General features: G+C 40.2%; 3 protein-coding genes and 1 long non-coding RNA gene across 4 annotated transcripts; 2 read left to right on the top strand and 2 right to left on the bottom strand.

Moving 5' to 3' along the window:
* Window positions 1-548: 548 nt before the first annotated feature.
* On the bottom strand, window positions 549-2,691 carry tshba (thyroid stimulating hormone subunit beta a). The gene is made up of 2 exons (XM_061687684.1): window positions 2,429-2,691; window positions 549-954 (listed from the first exon to the last, which is right to left on the bottom strand). Exons 1-2 carry the CDS (start codon window positions 2,588-2,590, stop codon window positions 682-684), a joined length of 435 nt encoding a protein of 144 aa, XP_061543668.1. The 5' UTR covers window positions 2,591-2,691; the 3' UTR covers window positions 549-681.
* LOC133408611 (uncharacterized) lies at window positions 556-2,361 on the top strand. Its single transcript, XR_009769314.1, has 2 exons — window positions 556-825; window positions 1,501-2,361. It is a non-coding gene; the product is annotated as an uncharacterized LOC133408611 (long non-coding RNA).
* Window positions 2,692-4,993: 2,302 nt separating the features above from the next.
* On the top strand, window positions 4,994-15,091 carry slc5a8l (solute carrier family 5 member 8, like). The gene is made up of 15 exons (XM_061687698.1): window positions 4,994-5,681; window positions 7,119-7,184; window positions 7,370-7,421; window positions 8,695-8,762; window positions 8,882-9,036; window positions 9,936-10,076; window positions 10,178-10,307; window positions 10,378-10,466; window positions 11,855-11,967; window positions 12,074-12,141; window positions 12,226-12,312; window positions 12,410-12,603; window positions 14,154-14,263; window positions 14,341-14,426; window positions 14,522-15,091. The coding sequence occupies exons 1-15, from the start codon at window positions 5,328-5,330 to the stop codon at window positions 14,633-14,635; spliced, it is 1,827 nt and encodes a 608-aa protein (XP_061543682.1). The 5' UTR covers window positions 4,994-5,327; the 3' UTR covers window positions 14,636-15,091.
* A 445-nt stretch (window positions 15,092-15,536) lies between these two features.
* On the bottom strand, window positions 15,537-24,904 carry sycp1 (synaptonemal complex protein 1). Its single transcript, XM_061687521.1, is given in 32 exon segments — window positions 15,537-15,810; window positions 15,911-15,976; window positions 16,054-16,161; window positions 16,236-16,307; window positions 16,580-16,669; window positions 16,747-16,833; window positions 16,908-16,973; window positions 17,064-17,156; window positions 17,228-17,338; window positions 17,413-17,529; window positions 17,596-17,658; window positions 17,739-17,798; window positions 17,874-17,936; window positions 18,013-18,094; window positions 19,565-19,635; window positions 19,716-19,833; window positions 19,916-20,019; window positions 20,111-20,206; window positions 20,296-20,412; window positions 20,501-20,562; window positions 20,649-20,716; window positions 20,803-20,987; window positions 21,122-21,216; window positions 22,358-22,466; window positions 22,542-22,615; window positions 22,695-22,761; window positions 22,834-22,892; window positions 22,969-23,042; window positions 23,128-23,195; window positions 23,275-23,439; window positions 24,550-24,740; window positions 24,828-24,904. Coding segments are annotated over 31 exon segments (2,895 nt in total). The 5' UTR covers window positions 24,700-24,740; window positions 24,828-24,904; the 3' UTR covers window positions 15,537-15,675.
* Window positions 24,905-25,405: the final 501 nt, after the last annotated feature.

Genomic DNA, 25,405 nt, shown 5'->3' on the forward strand with positions numbered 1-25,405 from the left:
GACTTTATGTCTTCCGACAATGTACAAAGGCTCCGACCTTTCTGTGTGGAGTTTTAATGATTGCCGGAGTATCCGGAGAAAACCCATGTAAGCACAGGTCCCTGCACTTGTGATCTTTTGAATCATTCAAATTTGGCAGGGCTTTTTAAGAATACTTCTGTGGCGTGTCAAATGTCCAAGATATTTATTTTCACTTTACAGGGTTTTAATTCTACGATTCAATCACATTTTATTTCCAATTCTTTCTAGTACTGTTTAAACGCTATCACTGTCCAATAGTTCTGAAATGAACAGTATTGGTGACATTGGGCCCTATCAGTCAAGGAATTTTGAGAGGGTCAACCCTGCACCCATAACAACAGCTTTCGTGTTCGTGTGCCTCGCAGTCAAGGCAAATATAGTCTCCGAGGTGACATTGTGGAAAGTTTAGTGGGCCTTGTGTATAAGAAGTAAACAGAAAGCAGAACCGGATGTGATTAAGTTAAGCACGGCTTAGCTGGGACACAGGCTATTTAGAGGCTTTAATCGAGTGCACATAATCAGCCTGGGAGTACAACAAACACATCTGTGTACATTGGGGATGAATGAGGTCAGTGACTCAGACACACATGAGGCTCACAAGCCTTCACTGACACAGGTGTAACAAAGCAGGCCGGATGCGATGGCATACACACAACGGATTCAGAAGGGGAGCATGTAGTCGCCAGAGTATGGGTACATGTGTCGGACCGGTTTGGTGCATGCAGAGCCGCCCGCGTCCGCCCTGTGGGCACACTCGTCGGTGTCGGTCCGGCAGGCTCCACAGTGGCAGCTGAGGGCTACCGGGTAAGTGAAGGAGGCGCTGGCAGTTCCGGGACATCCGGGCAGCTGGGTCGTGCGGTACTCCACCCTGTCGTAGGTGCAGCCTGTCTGGATCACGAAGCGCGAGCCGAATATGTCTCTGATGTTGCTGTCCTGCTCACCATACACAAGCAGCATAGCGTTGATACACAAAACAGCACCACAGCGTATGTTAAACATGGAAACATTTCAAAATGAAAATGATGCTTGCAGAGTACCATGCACAACCTCTCCCTAAGTTCCAATATACGCAGTCGCACCTTTGCCAACATCCTCACCAAAATGTAATGGCATTTTGTGCGACTCCAAGTTTTTGTGAAATTGGTAGCATTTTTTTGTTATTGCTCTATCCTCCTATTTGCAATTTGATTATGTCAACTTGAAAGCTATGATAAAGGTATTTCAAACAAAAGCTTTTTGCATAGACTTTGGCATTGTATTGCACCAGTGATGGGACATTTTGATGTCCTTGGAATCTTGTAGAAGTGATCATTTGAAAATGTAATCACTTGCAGAGATTTATAGAAATAAAGTGATGCATAATGTATGCATGCAGTATATATTTTTATGAAATAAAGCCAATAAAAGTAAGACAAAGTCGTTGAATACATTGTGAAACCCATCCATCCATCCATTTTCTGAGCCACTTCTCCTCACTAGGGTCGCGGGCGTGCTGGAGCCTATCCCAGCTGCCATCGGGCAGGAGGCGGGGTACACCCTGAACTGGTTGCCAGCCAATCGCAGCATTGTGAAACCCAAGATGTCCAAATGCGGCTGATTAATGCGCGGTTGTGTTCGTTGTGCCATTGTCGCAATCTCCTTTTCTCTCCTTTTTTCTACCATGAACAACCTTCAAGTCAATGTATAGGTGTATGTCAACTATATGAGAAAGAAAGAAAATTTAAAAAAATAAAAGAAACTTTGTGACAATGGCACTATAACAGCGGACCCCAGCTGTTCGCAACTGGGTAAAATCTGTAAATAATTGACACTTATTGCAACTGCCATGAAAAAGCAACAACTTTTTTCCCCCCAAACATTCCCCCCGAAAAAATGTAAATAAGAGGGAGATTGAGTTTAAAAATCCGCACAAATAAGCAGGGGTTTCTGCAAATCCGCGAAAATCCGCATATAGATAAACCTGCAAATGTAGAACCGTGAATATGTGGGGGTCCTCTGTTAAATAAAAATACAACTAATAGATTTCTGGAAGTGTCCTTTTCAATATTATTGGTAAGTGTGAAGTAAAGTGTCTGCATGTTCATGACAATAAAAGATGATTCTTCTTATAAGAGCAGTAACAACGCTGACAAATTGTTCCTCTTGTTGAAAATGTTAAATCGTATGTGTGTACCCCACTTTCGTTGAAGGCTAGTGGCACGGGCCGAGGAAGTAGTTCTATTTGGGTGCAGATCTGGATTAAGGCCCAATCCATAATTGTATATTCGTTTACATTTTGAGATTGTGCGCTGTTTCAATCTTCAATCAATTTGTACCCAATAAAGCGTAACTCTGAATTCAGTTCTATTTATCTTCGTAAAGGGCAAGATATTCTACATTCTGGATGTCGAGGGTGTACAGTACGCACCTTGGAGTAGCAAAATCCCATGCAAATGGTGGTGTTGATGGCCACGCAGAAGTCACACTCGGGCTTCTCCACGTACAACGTGTAATCGGAGGCGACGCACATCGGTGCCGCCGAGCTGCAAAGCAGCAAGAGGAGGCAGAAGGTGAACACGACAGCGTTCATGTTCGGCCGGGTTCCGGGTCGTCAGGGGCACCTAGCAAAGAAAGAAACTATTAAAGTATGTCATTTAGCATTTTCTTATTTGTTCTCTTCTGCGTCACCTGCTTGAGTGAAGCCTGGTGATGCTGTGAAGAAGAATCCCTGAGCCACTTATATACTCAGTGCATTTTTGTACATAATGTATTGTCGGTTGTCTTGTCTACCTTTTATCTCCAATCTGTGATCAAACTGAACCCCTGAGAAACAAGGCCATTACAGTGATGACATGAATTACTTATTATTTTCCATCAATAACTGGTCAAAATAATCTCCGATGGTTTCTATGTGTGTTGACCAGAGCTATGTCGTGAGAAATCATCAGGTGTGCTGCGGGAAATGATCCAATTTCACTTAATTTGTCAGAAAATCCAAATGTATTTACTGCAAATAATGCTCGTTCAGCTATCTTTGCCAGCGACGTATAATGAAAGGCAGAACAATTCTAGACTTCTCCACTAGATGGCAGAAGATACCTTTAACCTGTGTGTGTATCTGTTGACGTTCATAAAATCTTATCTTTAAACATCTTATATTTACGTTCAACTTACTGAAGATTTGTTAGTAAATTGAGACAAGATCTTCATTACTTCAGTACATACTGTACCTTTTGTGGCATTTTTGGTTTGGTGGAGTGGCGTGAGATTTTTCAAACGCAAAATGTACTTTATGTGCCTTGGCTCAAGAAACGTTGGGAAACACTGCACTAGAGGCCCCATACTTTTCGTTTTTGCTCGAGGGACTGCATATTTCTTGTGAGCCTCTCAAATATCAAACTAAGTTACACTGTTTTCCAAAGATACCATAATCTGTCTTACATTTGTGTAAACATTAACCAGGAAAAAGTGTCTTCACACAAACTATTCTTGTAGTTTTCTGGCTCTACTGTACTCAGTAAAACAGCATTGTGAATGGTCCACAAAGTTGCCACAGTCTTAAATGTGTTATCGCGTCTTGGGAGCATAAAAACACAACAAAATGGTATTATAAACTTTTAAAACTTCCTGGATTCTATATAGTCAAAGTTACCTGCATGTCCTTATCTAGCCTTTAGTTGAATGATTGTCGGAAGACAGTCGATGCATGTGGTTTGCCTTACCTGATAATTATGTTTTTAAACTGTCCTTTTATTGTCCAGTTGAGGTCAATAGGAAACACAAGGGAGTCAATGTAACGATTAGAAGCCTTTGAGAGTTTACCATTGAACTTCATATGGTTTGTAATAGATGTTTTGTCATGTAAACTGCAAACAGACAATAAACAGCAAAACATACAGTATGAGCTTGGTTACAGGGTGGGCAATGACAGGGCTGACATATTTGGCTAATTTTAGCATTTGATGAGCACATGGTAGACCTTCACTAAGCAATATGATTCAGTTACTAAGCTAACTGTGTAATGTTAACAAAGGTAATTTGAATTTTTTCAAGTTTTTTTTTTAATCAATTGATATTCCACTATGACAAAGTGGACTGTTAAGCTTGACAACATCTAATTACATATCATGTACTGAAAATTACGAAACACAAGTGTAATTATTTATTCTGCAACTCTCCACTGTTTCTGCCTCCATGAAAGAAAGACAAAATGCTGGTCGTAATTTGACTGAAAATATTTTAGGATTTCTTAAAGGGGTAGTTACCCCACAAAGACAGGGTGGACAGCAATTTCAGGGACACATGGAAAATGTTTTATCAAATAACTAGTTGTGGAGAATAAAACCTATCATTGGACGGGTATGTGTGCAAATGTATGGGCACTTATAATAAGACCTCAGAGTTTCATTTTTGTGCTTCATTTTAATGATGACTGAATGATTCTGATGACACCAAAGGCACTCGAGTTATTCTGATATTAATCCATGAAGACAAATGTGTTTGTCAAGTGATGTTAAATGATCTTCCATGGTATTTCACTCCGCACATGGCAACCTCGTCGCAGCCATGCAGCCAGCCCTCTGACACGGTCAGTCAGCAAACATTAACATGTGATAGATAGTTAAAGTTAACGTTTAGTATTTATGGAACCTGATGAGCTCATTGAAATTTGAAGTAAATCACACAGTAAATGCCTGCTACTGTATATATTGCACATTGTAGATGTAATTTCTTGAAATGACACAAACATCCCTTTATCTTTTCCCATCACGTTAAAAAATGCTTCACTGTAAATTTTTTGAGTATTAAAAATTACCAATATCTATGGCATTAAATCATATGTAACTGTCTGATGTGATCATTTTTGTGAGGTAGCTGCCTTCTTAGATGAGCAACAGATAGTACGCAACCTGAAGCTGCTCATCGACAACTGATCGGAAATGTCTCAGTGAGGGTGTATCTTTTTTTTTTTTTTTACATCAGAACAACAACAGCAGATACACCATGAGGTCTTTTTTATTTTTTTATAATCGCTTTAGATGATGACAGAACAAAGCCCTCGGTTGTCCTTGATAGATTATTAACAAAGTGAAACAATATTTATGGTCTTCAGGTAGGCTCTTGCAGATTGCCAGGCAGAGGAGTGTCAGTTTAAATCAGTGCTGGTCGCTACACACTACGTGTGTTTATGTTTTCATTGAGCTTGGATCGGATTTTTTTCTCTTATTACTACTTTTTGTGATCTCATTGTATGCACAAGTGGAATATTTTGAGCTATTCCACGCTAAAGAGCCAAGCACGAGGCATCTTCTGCAGCTGAACTCACCATGGTTGGCACGGGTGGTCTTGTGGCCACGTTCTCCGTGTGGGACTATGTTGTGTTTGCGGGTACGATTGTGGGCGCCGCTGGCATTGGCCTCTTTCAGGCCTTCCGTGGACGCAAGGACGCCAGCAGCGCCGAGTTCTTTCTGGGCGGGCGGCAGATGACGGCGGTACCCGTGGCCATGTCGCTCACGGCCAGCTTCATGTCCGGCGTCACCGTCATTGGCACGCCGGTCGAGGCGTACTTGTACGGAACGTCCTTCTGGCTCTTTGGCGTCAGCTACGTCATCATGTCAACCATCACTGCTGAGATCTTTGTGCCTCTCTTCTACCGGCTGGGGATCACCAGCGCCTATGAAGTAAGAGGAGTAGAATTCTAATGTAGTTATCAATGGAACAAAAAAAAATATTTTACTGGTCGGTCACAAAATACAACAAAGCGGTTGCCAGTCATTTAATTTCCATATTTAACCCAAAGGCCTTGTTTGAGGTTACTGTACCTTTTAGCTTGTTTGTAATTATTAAGCTTTTTAAAAAAATTTTTTTTGCATCGGAACGCAGCCGACTGTGAAGCGGTGGGGATGATCATCAGCACATCCAAATCTGACGCCATTGTCCTCAGTTGGAGAATGGTGGCAAGCCACCTCCAGGTCAGGAATGAGATCCTGCGTGGAGGAGTTCAAGTATCTTGGGGTCGTATTCCTGAGTGAGGGAAGAATGGAGTGGGAGATTGACAGGCGGATCAGCGTAGTGTCTGCAGTCATGCGAACTCTGTATTGTTCCGTTGGGGTGAAGAAGGATTTATGTTCCTACCCACACCTATGGTCACAAGCTGTGGGTCATGACGGAAAGAACTAAACTGAGGATACAAGTGACCGAAATGAGTTTCTTCCGCAGGGTGTCTGGGCTCTCCCTTGGTGATAGGGTGAGAAGCTCGGTCACCCGGGAGGGGCTCATCGTAGAGCCGCTGCTCCTCTGCATCAAGAGGAGCCAGATGAGGTGGCTCGGATATGTGGTTAGGATGCCTCCTGGACGCCTCCCAGTTGAGGTGTTAAGGCCCTGGGGACGAGCCAGGACACACTGGGGAAACTGTCTCCAGGCTGGCTTGGGAACACCTTGGGATCCCCCCGGAAGAGCTGGACGAAGTGGCTTGGAAGAGGGAACTCTTGGCTTCCTGGATATCCTGAAGAAGATGGATGGATGAATGAACAGTTCGTTATTGATATGTTCAAAGAGCTGAAGTTGGAAATTCCAAACTCATGCAAAAATTATTTGCATTAACACAGCTAAAATGGTTCAAAAAAGGTAGCAAGGTGAGACAAATGGCCAGCATAGAGCTCAGATGATTAAAATGAAGAGGTGCAAGTAAACATGCAACATGATGTAAAAAATAAGGACGACCCATGGATCCATTTTACGTACTGCTTATCCTCACTAGGGTTGTGGGCGTGCTGGAGCCTATACCAGCTGACTCTGGGCGACCCTGGGCTAACCCTGAACTGGTCACCAGCCAATTGCAGGGCATATAAACAAACAACCATTTGCACTCACATTCACACCTACGGGCAATTTAGAGTTTTCAATTAACCCACCATGCATGTTTTGGGATGTGGGAGGAAACCAGAGTACCCGGGGAAAACCCACGGAGGCACAGGGAGAACATGCAAACTGCACACACCGATTTGAACCCGGGTCCTCGGAACAGTGAGGCAGATGTACTAACCAGTCGTACACCATACCGCCTGTAACGAAGACCATCTGTGATTTTAACTTGCATGATTCCTTTTCAATTGTAGTACCTGGAGATGCGCTTCAACTGGCACCTTCGCATATTTGGGACTTTGATGTACACCATGCAGACGGTTGGTAACTCAACACAACTTAGCAAGCACACAGCTTTGTGCTCTTCATCATGACAAACAACACCTGTCTTTGTTTTCCCTGCTGGTTTTATGGAACATGAAACCTCTTTCCATCCTTCATGAATATGAATGACAAGCTTGCGTTGTTTCCAATCCAATCAACTAATGGCAGCCTCTCATAACAGATCCTCTACACCGCTTTGGTCATCTACGCTCCGGCTCTCGCTCTGAATCAAAGTAAGTATCCAAATAATACTTTTGAAGCTTTAAAACTTCAATCTCTAACGAGAGACATTCAATTTGAGTTTATGTTGGTAGCTAATAAGGTCATACTTAGGTGCTAAGTTGAACAACTGGAATTGACTGAGACCATTACAAAACAAACAAACGCATTGTGACTAAATATTGTCAAAGTGAGTGAACGACATGCGCTCAACAACTGTACTGTGTTTCAGCAAATAGTGGCTGGGAGAATGTATTTACTTAACTCAACAAGCTGATGTTTTGGTTCACGTAAGGTAAACACATACTGATTTTTAAAAAGTTTGAGACCCCACACATGGCGAGGGAAAAAAATTGTGTGTGCTTACTGTTCTTTTGGTGTATGATGTACTCTCAATGACCAAAAGAGTACAACATACACAATAATATAATCTGAGTCCCTTCTCCCATCCAAGATTTCAGTTATAGCACCAGTTCTGACCTGTGAGAGGCGGCATGGTGCCACAGGGCATCCAGACTGCCGTAAAATACAAGGAAGAAGAAAGAGTAGTCGTAGAAACAGAAATAGAAGAAGCTAGGCTAAATGTTAGCTTCTCTGGTAACCACATTGCAGTAGAAAACTCATTTATTGGACATTTCGATTGTGGTGAATGACTTGCGAGACACGTTATGCAACCACTCAACAGTTGCTCCTCTAACAATCACACACAGGATAATCGGTCAGGATAGTCTTTTAGAGGCATTCGATAGGCGGGCCTTTGCTGACTTTGATCAGAGGGTTGGGGGGAGGGAAGCTCAAATATGGCCTGATTATTGGTATGGGTGTACCCCGCTGAACAAACATTTGTTAAAGTAACTGTAAAGTAAAATAAATGCCTTGTTAATTTGACAGACCACAGAGAAGAGTGTTGTTAACAACCCTGCCATATGTGAAGGATTAAGAAAATCCTCAAATTTTTAAAACGAGGCTTCAAAATCTGGAATATAGCTATATATCCCACCGGGTCGGCGCAAAGCTCATCCGCGGCGTCACCTCCTTGCTTGGGAGTTTAATGCTTAATCGCCACCATTCATTACTAAATAGTTCTCAGTCTATGCACGTTTTCACCAACTATCGTCAAACATGTATAATGTATTTTGAAACAAAATTCTGAATTCACTTTAAAGGGCCTTTAACAACAAGATTTAAATGCACTCAGCGGTTAACTCATGAACTGAACTGAGATAATTGGGAAAAAGGTGACATCCTTCCACTTAACAACAGTCATATGCCCTTCTGATTATTTAGTCACCGGAATGGATCTGTGGGGAGTGCTGGTGGCTACAGGGGCAGTGTGCATCTTCTACTGCACTTTGGTTGGTAATGCACACTCATGTGTTTCTGTGTTTACTGTGACATGTTTTTACTGGCACCCTAAATATTTCTGAGCCTCATTTTGGTTGAACTCTGTCATCTGTGCTGGTGTCGTCTTCAGGGCGGTTTGAAAGCGGTCATTTGGACTGACGTGCTGCAGATGGTGATCATGCTGGCGGGTTTCGTGGCCGTCATAGCGAGAGGGGCCGTGCTTCAAGGAGGTCTGGACAAGATTTGGGAAGATGCCAGTCAAGGGGGCAGACTTAAGGCATTTGAGTAAGGAGGGGTGGGTAGTGTATCATTATTGGAAAGATATGTGTGTCTATTTAAGAACATAAGTATATAGGAGATGCTGTTTACTCAGTCTCATGATACGACATTACGAGGCTACAAATACATTGTCACAGGAAGGCACGCTCAGTGACTACCATACATGCTGCTTTTCATCTCATTGTCTTATATTGAGTAGATATAAAAAGTCAACACACCCCTGTTCAAATGACAGGTTTTTGTGATATAAGAAAATTAGACCTGTACAAATAAGTAAAAAATAAATAAATAAATTATCCACCAATAATGTGGCCTTTAACCTGTACAATTCTATTACATTAAAAATACAAACAAAACAAAAAAATAAAAAAACTTTTTGAGGGGGTTAGTAAGGATAGATGACTGAAATAATGTGGTTGCATAAGTGTGCACACCGTCTTACAATTGGGATGCGGCTGTGTTCAAAATTAAACAGTCACATTCAACTCATGTTAAATGGGAGTTAGTGCACACCTGCCAGCACACCATTTAAAGTGCCTCCAATTAACCCCAAATCAGGTTTTGAAATTATTTATCTTGGTCTCATTCTTTTTTTTTTTTTTATTACAAAATAAAAAGGCAAGAAAAAAAAAGGTTCAGGCAAATCCTGTATTTACTGTAATTATAAATTTTAGAGGTTTAAGAATGGCACACAATGAACTAGTTTGTGCAGCAGCGTAAGGATATGCAGACGGGAAAAGAAGGCATGCTCAGTTATTGCCGTGCCCACTGTTTTTCATTTGATTTTTTCATATTTACGGCCTACAAATTTTTCGGAATGGAACTCTCAAAGCGATAACTCCCTGTAGGCTAAATTAAAAATATTTTTCACGTCTAAGTTGTCTTTTAATTTGGATCTTCCTCAGCTTTGACCCCGATCCCCTGAAACGACATACTTTCTGGAGCATCCTTATAGGTGGTAGTGTGACATGGATGTCAGTCTACTCTATCAACCAGTCCCAGGTGCAGCGTTACATTTCCTGCAAAACACTGTGCCATGCCAAGATGTGAGCATTCTTGCACCTTACTTTTAAATTTGTTTTTACATCATTATTATTATTGAAGCAGGCTAGATGCCCTGAGAGCTCCTCTTTTTCGCCACTTCCAGGTCTCTGTATGTGAACATGGTGGGCTTGTGTGTGACTCTGAGTCTGGCCATGTTGTCTGGCCTCACCATGTTCTCCATTTACAAGAACTGCGACCCGTTCACCAACAGTGATGTCGGTTCCACCGACCAGGTAGCCACGACTTCACAACCACATCGCACAGCCGCCTGTGCATTGAATAATATTGTCTTTGCAAAATTAGTTGCTTCCTTACCTCGTCATGGACATCTTGGCCGTCTACCCTGGAATCCCTGGTTTGTTTGTGGCTGCTGCATACAGCGGGACCCTAAGGTGAGGCTAAGAGGAGAGAAATGCATTGAAAGGGCCACCTTGAAATTCTTCAACTTTAATTTATTTACAGTAAAACGCTAAAACCAATCCATCAATGTAGGAAAATGTATGCTCAGCGATTATATATTGTCTTCACATGGTACTACTGTGCACAAGTCTTAGTCCACCATTACATTTGTTGTTTGATAAGAATTTGAATGCGCCTAAGCAGAGCGCAGATCTCCACCAAGGATTAACTATTAACAAATGACGAAACAGCGCTTCGTTTGTTCGGCCATCTGCTTGTTAGTTAGCGGGCTATTTTCTGGTTAAGGGGGGATGAGGAACAGACAGGTGGTGCCAGTATGATTCTGGGAGTTGGACAGTTCCAATGGTATCAGACTGACTCACATGCTTAAAAAAAAAGCACCCTTTTCCATATTATTATTAAAAAGGACGTATTGAAATATAATTGGCCTTTGAAATGTAATTGGTTGTTCCTTCACGCACCATTCCTCTACCAAGTTTTGTGTATTAATTTGTGTAAACCTGTGGTGTCCTATTGTTCATATTGACTACTGTGAAAAAGGCTCATAAAAACAAAGCTAGTCGTTGCCCTAGTCAAAAGACTTTTTTCACAGATTTTGAGGTGGCCAGCGACCCTCTATCACACGACAATAGGTCTGCCCCTGTACTGAGCGGCAGCTGAATCACATCTCCACATTCAAAATCAAAACAAGAGCAAACACTCACAAATCACACTATTTGCTGCTGTGACTGAATTATCTTTATTTGACGGGGAATTATTTGTGGGAAATATGTTTTGTATTTTACCTGTAGGGTTATCTGTAGTTTCTTTGCATTTTTGCACACCTAAAGAAGCCAAATATAAAAACAGTGCAGTAGTAGTATTAGTTGTCGTAGTAATAGTACCCACACTAGTACTAATGATTGGGCCGTTACACCCAAAATGGTAAACGAGACAGTCCGTGTCAACTGTTAATTTTAGAATATGCCAAAGGCTGCTAAAATGACCCCTGGGGTCGTAGTTTGGACACCTGTTTTGGCACATGGGTGGGAAACGTACAGCCCATACCGAGCACTTGATGTGACCCATCAGGACACAAGAATTCCTCCTTTACTAAGAAATGAATGCTCCATTTTGAATGTCACTGTCAGAGAGGTACGGATTTGAAAATGCGCTTGCTAAACCACTCTCTGGATGATACACATTTCTGACAACTGAGCATTATTACTGCATCTTATGTAGTAAAGGCACATTATTGTGGAGGTGTGTCTAAATCTACAAGGAACAATAAACTATGTATTGACCTGCTCAACAAATAAGTACCATGAAATATTCAAACTATCATTAGTATGCTCGATGATGTGCGTGTTATGTTTTTCAGCACAGTGTCTTCCAGCATCAATGCTCTCGTTGCCGTCACCATGGAAGACTTCATTCGTTTCATGTTCAAAAACCTCACAGTGAAGCAGACGTCCTGGATGAACATGGGGCTCAGTAAGTATCAATAAAAAGGTGCAATGGTTAATTGTATTATAATAATTAAATTTTAAAAAAAAAATGTTAACCTAGTTGTTTTCTGTAAAAATATTTTCTCAATGAGGTGTGTTCTTTGGCGCTGTGTGCATTGGGATGGCTGGAGTAGCTTCACAGTTGGGAAGCGTTCTGCAGGTAAATCTGATGGGCACTCACTCACTTATTACATTTGTGCTCTACAGTGAGTTGAGAAGTGTCCTGACAGTGATCTGTCCACAGGCAGCTCTCTCCATATTTGGCATGCTGGGCGCCCCACTTATGGGGCTTTACCTATTAGGCATGTTTTTCCCCGCAGCCAACTCAATCGTGAGTAGTGCCAAAACAAGCATTGACACGCACCTGCTACCGCAACTAGTCTGACGCAAGCGAAGACCATTTCACCGCCTGCTTGTTGACTTTGCAGGGAGGCTTTGCAGGAATGCTTCTGAGCCTGGCGTTGACACTGTGGGTGGGGATCGGAGGACAGATCTACCCGCCGACGACAGCAAAGACAAACCCTCTGCCGATCAGCACCGCGGGTTGCAACAGCACACTCCAGTACAACACGACCACAGCAGCGTCCTGGACTACTCCAGTCACTCACACGCCGCAACCTGAGTGAGTCATTTGAGACAAGTAGCATTCCTGTCATACAAGTACAAAGAGAAGTTAACTAATGGAGAGTAAAACTTGTCACCCTATGACGACACCTGACAACGTTCCAGCCTCCCCCCCAAAAAAAATATTTTTTTTTTTAGCTTTAATGTTTTAGGCTAAGACGTGTTTATTTTACCTAAAGAAATTACAGCATACATTTAAAATCACATGATATGGCGAATTATGTGTTATATGACTATGAAAAAAATCTGCAATACACTGAATATGCAAGAGGTGTACCATAATATAGCAAGGGAACACTAGCTGTATTGTAGTCTATGAAAAAATACATGAATGATAATTTATTCATTTGTAGAATGCAAAGAATTAAACAGCTAATGCCACATTTTCTAGCTTCAAATCAATGGACATTGTGCTGCTCCTTCTGGTGTGTGCGCCTTGGCCACATGGGGGCAGTATAATACATACATACATACATACATAAATACAGACGTACAAGGAGATGGTCACGCCTATTTAGTAAGACAGTGATATAGTAGTATTTTGCAGAAAAAAATAATATATGCCTGGGAATATTGTTATATTATCCACTATCATCTATCCATTGCTTAAAGGGCTATAAAACCATTGTTTGTTAGCATTAAGCTAAACATACTGCAAAGCTGTGATTGTTTGGAATTAAAAAAATACTTGTAATTGTCTTTGTTTTATCTTTAGTTTGACAGCAAACTTCAATTGGAAGTGGCAATAAAAAAAAAGAGAAAAAGATTCAGCCGAACAAGGCCTCGTGTACAATTTTTAAGACAACACACTTTTGTGTCCAAGGCTGCCATCAGAAGGTGGCAGGGGTGGGATGTATTTCTCAATAAATAAATTAATTCATGTGTTTTAAGTGATGATGATGGATTTTGTTAAATTAATGCGATTAATACAGGGTTTTTACCTCCACTGGCATCGTCTTTCTGGGGTTTCCAGGTTTGTCCGGGACGAGTGGAATGGCCCAAACTCGCATAACAAATAATTTTCCCCAAAAATCCACTTACAAAAGGCCAGAAACCGACCAAAATAGGTTCTGTAAATCATGTGACGTGGATTTAACCAATGACAGCGCATCCAGTCAGTTCAAAGCATGTCGAGGCTTTCATTGAATATTACACTTCAGGGGGAACAAATATTTATTTATACTCTCATATGGTTTTCAACAGAGGTTGATTTTTTCTCCTAAAAACATGTAACAAAAACATTGCTAGTTTTTGGGGGACGAGAAGAATTAATAGCATTGCCATTCATTCCAATGGGGAAAGTTGAGTTACAAGCATGGTCACGCAAAGAATCGAACTCTTGAGTTCAAGGCACCACTGTATTTCCAGTGCAGTTAAGTGATAACCAGTAAAACAGATTAACTCTGACAGTTGGCGACAATAAAAATTCACCTAGAACCCAACCCAGGTTTATTAGAGGCTGCTTTATAATGATACGATGCGCACAATACTGTATATGACCATCGGTATATGACAATCGATAAAAATTTCTGTGTGTGTGTGTATCAGTGTGAGGCCTCCTTTGGCAGACTTGTGGTACTCTCTGTCCTACCTCTACATCTCCTTCCTGGGTACACTGACCACCATCGTGATGGGCCTCTTGGTGAGCGTGATGACAGGTGAGGACCACCACCTCCACTGTGGCATAAAAGCAACGGATGAAACACTGCAGTATTTTCCCCCTTGTCGTTTATAGGTGGCTGCAAGCAAGCCAAGCTAAACTCCCAACTATTTGTGCGGAAAAGCAACTTGGGGTGTTTCAGATGCAGCAGTAAATCACAGGTAGAGCTTCCTTCTTTTTTCAATATATTTTTTTAAAAATATGAGTATTATTGAAAAGAAAGATTCATGTCAACGTGTACCTCTCCATTATCCAGGCTTCAGAAAAAACAGAAAAGGGTGTGTCAGATTTCTACGCGGGAGCCGACAAGTCTGGATTTGTACACTGTGACCCGACATGTGGTGATTTTGTTGAAGCGACCAAACTTTAGGAAGAATACAGTTGCATATCTCTAACATGTATTTTACATACATACTGTCGCTTAGTTTTGCATACATTTATGTACATCACTTAATTCAAAGGCTAGTTTTATTATTAAAAAGGAAAGGAGTGCTTCAGAGGTGCCAAATATTGTACTTGAAGTTACTTGCAATATACTAATCCACCGCGTTATGTCACTAACTCTTACCAAGTGGTGGTATGAAAACAAACGCACAACACTCCATTGATGACAGAACCATGTTTCATTTCTTTGATTACAACTGCTGATGATGATCATCTAAATTTCACATTCATTAGTATTATGTTAAGTGCACTTTTGTCAGTACAATTTAAGAAATATTTTATTCAGTTTTATCAACTACGTTTTATTTTAAAGGAAAGTATGTATTGTTTAACAAGTTGTTTAAATTGAAATGATTGTCAAATAAATATTTTATTTATATACATAAACTCACTTGCACTGTAAACCTCATCCATTTACAGAATTGATATGACCTCAGTTTTTCATTCCAAGTACCAAACTCCATATTTTAAAGTTGCAGACTTCAATTTAGCATTTATCTTTATTGGATTTCTGTCAGTGAACTTACGAAGAATAGTGTACAGTTAACATTTGAAAACTCAAATAAGCATTTCCTTCACATATCATATTTATACTGTGAGAACACATGCAAATATTAAATCATAGCCTACTAATGCATTACTATGACTACTGCAATAACAACTAGTAGCACTTAGTCATGTGTGTTAGAACTACACTAGCAAACTGTGACTACTACTACAGCATAAATCACTGAATAACTTCAATTATTACTACACTAGCAAACTATGACTACTACTACTACAATACCACTACTATGCTTATAACAATGTTACTAGAAAAACAACTACGAAACTATACCTCTTCCTACTATACTTCGCTTACAACAACACTAATATTTTTACTACATTACCACCACCAAAAGGTTGGATATCAAAGTTGGAATTGAAAACTTAACTGCGTCTAATGTCCCCCCGAAAAGGCACGACTTATGAAAATATCTTCCCCTGAGTCTTTTTCTTCTTTTTCTCACTGTCAATGACAGCGGTCCAGCCAGCGTCACGCATTCTCTTGATGGCCGCTAACTTTAGGGAGGTTCCTGGTGACTTACCAGAAGCGGGGCTCTGGAGGTGGTTAAAAAAAAATTATAATAATAATAAAAATTCAGCGACATGGTTTTTAAAATATTAATTAATTCTTAAACACGTAGATTATTCACGTTACCTTTTTGAACCGGTTGCATTTAGAGGGGGGAATGGAGACGTGGGATGCTGGTGCATTTTTAACAGTCTGTCAAGACCAGAAAGACAAATTAATACTTCTAATGAGCTACCACTGTTATTGGATAACAAATAAAATATTCTCACCAAAATATTGTTTGGATCAGAGCTGTCAGACTTGGGCTCCAGCTCCATGGCTCTACTCGCCCAGCTCCCTGGCTTTTCAGCACTAGGGGGCGTCCTTATTCTGTAGGTCTGTCAAACAGTCACCATACATAAGCATGCTGACAAGTCAAACGTTCATACTGTCCAAATGCTAAATCAATTACTTTAATTTTTTCTGCTCTGCCAGCCCACTTTGTCCCACTTCCCGGAGAAGCAAAGTCTTCATGGTGGAGTTCCTTGAGCATAAATTGAAAATTGATGAGGTAGGTCTTGACTATGGCTACCTTGCTTTTTGGTGGTCTTTCACCTGACATTCTGATGTATCCAAAGTCACATTCCTAACACGCATAATGTACCAAATGCTGCATGTTATGTTACATTTTCCTCAACAAAGTAAATTTAAATCACTGTCATATGAAAATGCTGACCCGTACATATTAGTGCAGAAGTTAACTGACTAGTTTTGGCTTCTTTATTATTGCAAAGTATACAGTGGTCTTCTACTAACCTTGGCGAAGTCAAACACATTCATCTTTGAAGACCCACTTCTTGGTGTATCTGCACATCTCCCTTTATCTTTCGTGTTGAAGGCACTTGCCTAGAAGGTACACACTGTATACTGTACGCAAACGGATGAGGTGATGGGTGTTCCTATATTTGACCATGCATTTATACCTTGTTGTTCTTTTCTTGGGACACCCGGGATAATTTAAGTGATGACAATTCTTTCTTCAGATCACTTAACTCCTTCTGAAAGTTGTCCTGACGGCAAAGAACATAATAGTTTATCAATTGGATATTCAAATAAAAACAAAAATATATTAATAATACAACACCTTCTCAGTCATCAGCTGCTTCTTCAATTGACGGTTTTCTGTCTTCAGCTTGGAGACATCAAGCTCCTAGTTAAGACAATTTAACAAATACATCTTAAAATGAAACAAAATATTTAAGGTTTTTATTGTGACTGAACTAGTTTCGGACTTGAGTACCAGCGACTTCCTCGAGCCAACTGCCTCTGTCTCACTCTTCTTCCTTTCTTCCAGCTCTGCATCCTTTTCTTTGACCACATGGTCATATTGGCTCTAGGAGGGACAAATGTGTTTGAACGAGCAGTCGTCGTGTGCAGCGGTCACCTCTGGGAGGCAAAGTGTACTTTGTGTTTTTCCATCAGTGCGACCATATCTGCCGTCTTGTTTTGACACTTGAGTTCTGCGTCTTCTCTGCTTTTGACGGCTTCAGCTGCTGTTATTCGCAGCTCTTGCATCTATCGGAAAAAACTGTCATTTTATTACGTTCACACTCTAAAGAGCCCAACATTTAGCTCATTATAGAAGTAACCTCATTGTCAAGTTCCGCTGCAAATGAGGATGTAGCTTGAAGTTCTTCAAGCAGCTTCTGATGCTTTTCCTCAAGTTGCCTTTTCTGGTTCTGGGACTCCTCATTCAGACTGCTCATCTAAAGACAAAATAGGACTTGCATTAAACATGTTTACCGTGACTAAACAAGAAGACCATAACCAACCTTATTTTCAAGCTGACTGTATTTCACAAGCTGTTTTGCCATTTCTGTCTTATGCTTTTTAATCTGAAATACATGAGTGAAGATTTTAAGATTTGCCGAAAGACATAGAATACAGAATAATCTTGCTCGAACATTTTACACACCTCTTTCTCGCATTCCCTTGCTTTACGGTGAGATCCAATTTTCTTCATGAGGTAAGAGCACTAAAAAACAAACAATAACATATAAGTTTCATAAAGTGAGAAAACTAATATCAGCACACATTTATTTCTCATCACCTTTGCTTCCGCGGCTTTGAGCTGTCCTTCTGTTTGTATAACCTTCTCCTGCAAAAGCTCAAACTGCAGAAAGACATGATAATGAGAGACGATAAGATCAGTCAAGAAAATGGCCGCTGAGCTTTAGTTATGTGCTTACGTTATCTTCCATTTTCTTTTGCAACATCTCAATTTCGTCACACTGTCCTTTGGTTAGACTTTGAATGGTGTGTACTTCCGCCCTATAAAATAAAAATTTAAAAAACATGTAGAATCTCTAAATTGAAACACTAAATTCAGAATTTGCTTAACATTTTTTGGGGAAACTGCCTTTAAAGTTGCACCACCTGATTGATGTAACATGAGACCTTAGCTTACTTTAAAAAGATACAAAATAAGGAGTATGTGGAAGTACGGATATAAAGTTGAAACCTGATGTTTACAGTACATACACGATAGAAAAAAAACTTCCTGAGCGATATGATGGCTGGACATTCCCATTGTGTTTACACTCACGTGTAATTGTTTTAACAGAAGAAGGTGGCACCTTCGGGAATCTGGATATTGCACACAAGGATGAACCAGACTTGTGCAAGTCCAAAATTCTCTTCCTGATATCTTGGCTGATTTATTTTGACTTTCCCATGATGTTACAAAAAGAAGCAGGTTCAAATACATCCACAGGTATGTCTCTACAGTAATTAACTAAAATGCTGTCAAAAAACTAATCAGAAGCTTCCAAATAAATTATGACATCATCATCATCTGGGTTTTCCCAAAATATTTAAAGGCAGAGTAATCTATGTACGCATCAATCTAGGTAAACTTTTGACTTTGAAGAAAGTAATGAAGACTTTTATTTCTTCTCATTACTTTGGCAAATATAAAGAGTTTTGGCAATCCTAATTGACCTAAATCAGGAAAGGTTTAGTCTGATTTCATGTCAGAGAGTGTTTGGAGAAAAAGCGTACGAGTCTTTTTATATATTGTCGGTGTAAACATCTGGTTTCCACTGTACACTATGACTAATCGACTTGGTGGACAATGTATGATTTGTCACTTGCTATCAACGTTAGGAAATGTTTATTGTTTCAAAATTTTACAGTGCTTCACTTGGTTTTACATAATGTTAAGGAATGGAAGCATGTTATATTGAGACACATGAAGTACATCTGCAACATCTTTGTTATTCATCTTTTGAAATAAATACATTAATATGTGTATATATATATATATATATATATATATAGTTTTTGTTTTCAATTAAAAACCATTTCCAGGTGTATTAACATGTCTGTGAGATGATTTTGTCCAAATACCTCAAAATTCAACAATTATAATACACTTTTCATCCTCTCCCACCCACTCATTGAAATTAGCTTGTTTTGATGGAGCGGTTGTGTCTCATACAATTGAGCCACTGCGTCCCCTGCCCTCCTCTACTGCGGAGCGTTCTACTGAAGAATCGCTTTTGATCCCATGATGACTAGGGGCAGACGTATGGGGTGTTACTTGTTGGTCCCAGAGTCTAAAAAAAGTGAGTGCAAACTGCACAGCTCATGCAGCCCCCATGAAAATGGCACAATCCGGTAAAATCCATAATGGCTCGCTCACAAACACATTTTCAAAAATAAACTTACATGGGTGTTTGATTTCACACTCCAGAGACCCCACTAAAACCAATATAATTAATCTTGAAAATACAAACTGACCTTAAACGTTGGTTTTCTTCTTCCAGCTTCTGCATTTGCTTTGTGAGCGTCACCACCTCCTCCTCACTCACCTGCCAGTTAAATCACTTACTTTTTTACTAACCGATGGACACAATTTGTCAACGACCGAAATGTGACGCAATGCTCAGACCTTCATGTTTGCCTCGATGGCCTCCATATTAGAGGACATGCTCTCCAACTGCTGCTCAAGAGCCTTCTTCTCACGATTAACCTCATTAAAGTTAGACAGCCGCTCTTCGTACTTTTCTCTGGAAAGCGCCACAGCACTTGCCAAACCCAATACAGTAGTTCGATATAACATAGGAAGCTGTATATATTGCAGTGACTCACTCATGCTGTGCAAGTTCTGTCTTGAGTTGCACTATCTCAAAGCTGTAGTCTTCGGTTTTCTTCATTGCATTGAACAACTTGTCCTCCAGCTCGTATACTTTGCTCTGTGGAACAACACAAAAATGCACGTAGCTGAGTAGTGCAATCAATACAACGCGTCTGCTTCCTTACGATTTCCACAGGTGATGTAAAAACCTCAGTGATGCTGTGCTTCTCCATGAAAACCTCTTTCGCCTTTTCACCAGCTTTCTTGAGCTTTTTGTTGTCTGCACGTATAGTCTCTGCCTCACCCTGGTTCATGGAAAAAAAAGAGTTGCCTGGTCTTTGTAATGTTTTAAAATACACTATGTATGCATTCTGAGATGACTGATGTGCATTACCATGACTAGCTGCGCTTGTATAGTTTTTGCCGAAAGCTCAGCTTGGAGATCCTTTACTCTGACTTGAAGGACTTCAGCTTTTCCCTTCACGAGCTCCATTGAGTTCAAGCTTTTTTCCTGACAGCACAAATAACACAGAGCCAGTGTTTTCAATTGATGTAACAACTGAAATATAGTAAGGTACAGTAAAATAAGTAAAACTCACCAATTCAGTCTGAAGGATTGTGATTTGCTCATCTTTTTTGGCACTTTGGTCTTCAATTTCTCCTGTCAGAGTTAAAAAAAAAGTTACTTTGACGCTTCTTTTCTAAATCAAGCACTGAATTCATAAGATTCCTTTCATTAAGACTCACCTAAAACTTTGTTACTCCTTTCAAGTTCTTGTTTTGTCTCCATTAGTTTTTCCTTGCATTCCTTAGACCTTAAACATTAATAACAGGACCAAAATGACCAGAGGAATCACGATGCAGACTTCTGAGAACACTGTGAATTCTAAAGAATCTGTACCTTCGCTCCTCAAAGGCTAATGAATTCTGCAGCTCCACAAGGGTTGTCTGAACTTGCTTGAGCTTCTCGGCTTTTTCATTTTTAACACGGCGAACCTCTTGTAAGCTTAAATCTTTACTGCTGAGGATCTGTGCGTGTTCTTCTTTGTTCTGTCTCAGCACGTCACGCATGACTTCCCGACTGGTCTTTGAGGGGACGAAACATGTTTCAGCCAAAGCAGGCAACCCACAGTTGAGCCCCGTTTGAAGGGCGCTTGGAGAGTTTTATGATGTTGAGCAGATATGCAGATCAAGCAGACACGGACAGTAATAGAGCTCACCTCGCTTTCTTTACATCGCTGCTCTGCTGAGTGCAGTTTTTCAAGAAGGGACTCTTGCTCCAGTTTTGAGCTTTTCAGGTCCTCACTTTGTTGAGCTCCAAAAGTAAGAAATATTTTGTGGATTACAAAATGAATTGAACATTTTCAAGGAGACATAGGAACAAATTTTTTTTTTTTTTTTACAATTTGAAATACATCCCATGGGTCTTAAATAACACGTTTTGATCAAAATACCACTAGGAGCTAGAATTACCGCACACCCATCACCCTCTTTTAAGGGGAGCGTCCTGTCTCATGCAATTGAGTCAGAAAAATGAGACCAAAATAAATAATTTCTTAACTTCTTCCATCTTTAATGTGAAATATAACCCATATGACTCAATTGAATTTAAACAAACTTTGAGAAGGGAAGTAAAAATATATAACTGAGATAATGTGGTTGCACATCCTTTTATAAGTGGGCTGTGGCTGTGTTCAGTTAACCATATCACCTTCATACTCATGTGCTGCCATCATTTCAAGTGCCTCTCCTCCGATTCACTCCAAATTCATTTCAGATGCACTTTTTGCTTTTTAGCAAAAGCCTCAAGGTTTTGTGCGAACACTGCTCATAACTCCCTCCAACTTGACTGAGGTGCCAGTTCCAACTGAAGAAAAACAGCCACCACCATGCTTCACTGTAGGTATTTTCTTCATGTTCTTTTGGTGATGAGCAGTGATGTGTTTGTGCCAAACATTTCTTTTGGAATGATGACCAAAACGTCCAACTTTGGTTTCATTGCACCATAACCAAATCTCCGGAACACATGTGGGATCACCATACCAACAGTAACGCAGGGCAGCATCATGCTTTTTTTTTTTTTCTCATGAGCTGGAACTGCGGCCTTAGACAAGGTGGAAGGAATGATGAACAGTTACAAAACACAGTCAGTGTGTCTAATTTTGTCACATCACAAAAACTTGACATTTGAACAGGGGTGTAGACTATTTATATCCACTGTAAATCACATTGCACATGCTAAATTAACCTAATTACATATACAGTACTCCTCCCAGAAGACATTAAATCAGGCCCTAATTGTTTAATTTCACACTTGACGGGTGGGCAGGCACCCTCAACTATTTGAAACAAGCCATTAAAGCCAATTTTACATTCAGTAATAAGTCCCCTTTAAGAACAGAATTAATTGGATGACGATAAATGTCAGGTGTTGAGTTATGTGGCATCGTTCTTACTTGTGGCCTCTTGAAGCAGTCTACATTGATTTTGAGTATCATGGAGGTCATCTTGGAATTTCTCTATTTCACCTTCTTTATCCTGAAGTCTAGCTTTAAGTGTCACCACCTGTGGAACCATCAAGTCTTTCAGCAGTTTTTCTTACCAAGGCAGATAATGTGAAATAATCTTCTACTTACAGACCTCTTTCTCTTTTAGGGTGTATTTTTGTTCATACTTTTCTTTGAGCTCGTCACATTTCTGTAAACCCTCTTTGACTGTGAATAAAAAGAGTTAAGCGGACATTTTTTGTATCAAGTCAAAATGCACAAAAACAAAAAATGTTAAGGAACAAACCAGTCTGCATATCTTTCTGATGGGCTTCAGCTTGACCACGAAGATGATCGAATGCTGCAATCAGTTTCTGGAAACATCAATAATTGCTTAAGTAACTGTTTATTACTCACCTTTGGTCTGTCTGATATAGATATTGTACCTGAACAGTGTCACTGTTTTCCATTAGAAGGTGATGTGTCTCCTCTCGCTCGGATTCAACTATAAAACATAGAACGTTGCGTCAATTTTCGTCACATCGTTGAGGCTGTGAGACGTGTGACGAAGGCACACTCACACAATTGCATTTTGTCTGCCGACCGCTCAAAGGTTTCTTTCAGCAAATTACACAAGTTGCGGGTTGCATTGTGTCTGAATCAAAACATTGATTTTTCATGAGCAAAGCTATACATGGAAACTGCTGTGTGCAAATAAAAGATAAATAAAATAAACATACTTGTTCCGCAAATCCTCGTTTTCACTCATCTGCTCCTCAAACTTGATGCTGAGACTTTCATTTTGAAACTGTAAAGAACGCGCACACGCAAGCACAGTATGAAATCACAGTCACACATGGAAAACATTTTCCTCAAAAGGCACGCGCCTGCAACTCCTGAATGGCCTTGCGCTGAGTTTCAATTGTTATTTTGTTCTCCTGAAGTTTCCTCTCGCTTTGTGCAGCATCACAGACCACTTTGACTTTCCAGCATTTGATTTTCTCCACCTCGTCAAACATTTTAGAACAAAGCTGTCCAGGAGTACAGTTGCTCTGTGGAACATTGACAATGGCAGGAAGCAATTTATATTATTTACCTTTGCATCAATGTAGAGTCAGAGACTGTTGACTGTTTATTTATGTTACCTCCTCTTTCTCTGTTGGGGCCACTTTCATCTTGAGGTAATCTTTTAAGGACAGAAAATTACATATTCATACTTTTTAAACTTGGTGCAGTGCGTCTTTATCTTTGAGATGTGCGCTTGGTAGACATTACCGTGTGTGGTTGGTTGAGTTGGGGTCACAACACTTTTGTTGAGTGGAAGCAGAGTCGTTTGGTCTTTCACAAAATATTTACTGGGACCCTAAAAGAAAGCAGTATTCAGGTTACAGTGGAAATACATGTACAGTGGGTATAAAAAGTCTAACCACCCCTGTTCATATACCAGGTGTTTGTGACATTTAAAAAAAAAAAAAATACACCAAGATGACTCTAAATTGCCCGTAGGTGTGCATGTGAGTGCGAATGGTTGTCTGTTTGTATGTGCCCTGCGATTGGCTGGCAACCAGTTCAGGGTGTACCCCGCCTCCTGCCCGATGACAGCTGGGATAGGCTCCAGCACGCCCGCGGACCCTAGTGAGGATAAGCGGCTCAGAAAATGGATGGATGGATACACCAAGATAACGCATTTCAGTTTTTTTCAGTATTAATGTGACCTCGGCGGCACGGTGGCCGACTGGTTAGAGCGTCAGCCTCACAGTTCTGAGGACCCGGGTTCAATCCCCGGTCCCATTCAACCACAAATCATTCTTGTACATGACCAAGCCAAACAGTTCTTTTTTAAAAAGGCCATGGATTGGTTCTCCCATTCTTTTGCCATTGTCGTCAATGCTCCCTTGTACACAATCGTCAGTATTGTTGCTATGTTAAATGGTTTTTTTCCTGCCTCATTAGACCCCATGATCTCAATCCATCAAAATCTCAACCATGGCTCAGATTTATCAGTATCTTTTTTATTTTATTTTAATGTTTTGTCGTCATCCGCGGAGATTGAAAAATGTAACAAGAGTATTTTGACAAAGTACGTTTTAGAAAGTACAAATATATAGGGCGTAAGAGTAAGTAAAACGTCGTCAGAACATTAAATACTCAAGTAGAGATACCTGAAAAATACTTAGTTACTTCCCACCACTGTTACTTACCAGCTCAGCTCCGTTCCCGACACTTTCTTGGGGTCTAACGGCAGACACCTGGCTGTTATACATCAGCGGGGGCACCAAGAGTTTTAAATTGAACCGTCGGTCTTTCTCCATCTTGGAATCAAGTGCACCACTTCGGCTGGACAACTGTCGCACTTAGCAGGTAAATATATTTAAAAAAATTAAAATACAGATTTTTCTTTTCTTTTTTTTAAAGTGGCGTGAACGTCATGAGCACTCACCTTTGGATTTGACGGAAGCGTTGACAGTAATATTCGTCGTCCAAGACAACTTTACGGACGCTAATGGCGGCGACACATTTAGTAGTTGTTTAAAAAAGAAAAGAAAAGTAAAAAGCGACAGCGAGAGTTAAAAGATTAGCTTGCAGCTAACGTTAGCCGCTACCTGTTGGTGCCTGATATCTGTCAAAAAACATCGAGCGAATGCCACTAAGGGTGGTTTTTTTCAACTTGTTTCTTACCTACAATGTCAGAACGTTACTGCTGTTAAACGAAACCACCAGTGTATGGAGTCAATTTTACAAAACGTCGACGTTGCATTAACGTCTGATTAAGATGGCGCTCGCGAGTACACCTGTTAGCGAAGCTATTTTTTTTTTTAAACTAACACAAATAATTTAGTCAAAAGTAGTACTCTCTATAATTATTTTAATTACAGTTAATTGGCAATTATTTAATTTAAACTGTTAATTGTTTGTATGCCCAATCCCTTATTGAATTTATATAAATAAATCCATTATTCAATGTAATAAATGTATTTAAAAATGAACAAATCCATTTTAGGTACGGGATAAAAAGTC

The sequence above is a fragment of the Phycodurus eques genome, chromosome 10, assembly GCF_024500275.1.
Source record: "Phycodurus eques isolate BA_2022a chromosome 10, UOR_Pequ_1.1, whole genome shotgun sequence".
NCBI classification, from domain to species: domain Eukaryota; kingdom Metazoa; phylum Chordata; class Actinopteri; order Syngnathiformes; family Syngnathidae; genus Phycodurus; species Phycodurus eques.

Excerpts from the sequence above, each read along its gene's own strand:
- tshba (XM_061687684.1), bottom strand. The coding sequence starts at position 2,590 with ATGAACGCTGTCGTGTTCACCTTCTGCCTCCTCTTGCTGCTTTGCAGC. Across the intron at positions 955-2,428 it reads TGGGATTTTGCTACTCCAAG|GACAGCAACATCAGAGACAT; the intron begins GTGCGTACTGTA and ends TATGGTGAGCAG.
- slc5a8l (XM_061687698.1), top strand. The coding sequence starts at position 5,328 with ATGGTTGGCACGGGTGGTCTTGTGGCCACGTTCTCCGTGTGGGACTAT. Across the intron at positions 7,422-8,694 it reads GGCTCTCGCTCTGAATCAAA|TCACCGGAATGGATCTGTGG; the intron begins GTAAGTATCCAA and ends CTGATTATTTAG. Across the intron at positions 11,968-12,073 it reads CTGGATGAACATGGGGCTCA|GTGTGTTCTTTGGCGCTGTG; the intron begins GTAAGTATCAAT and ends TTTCTCAATGAG.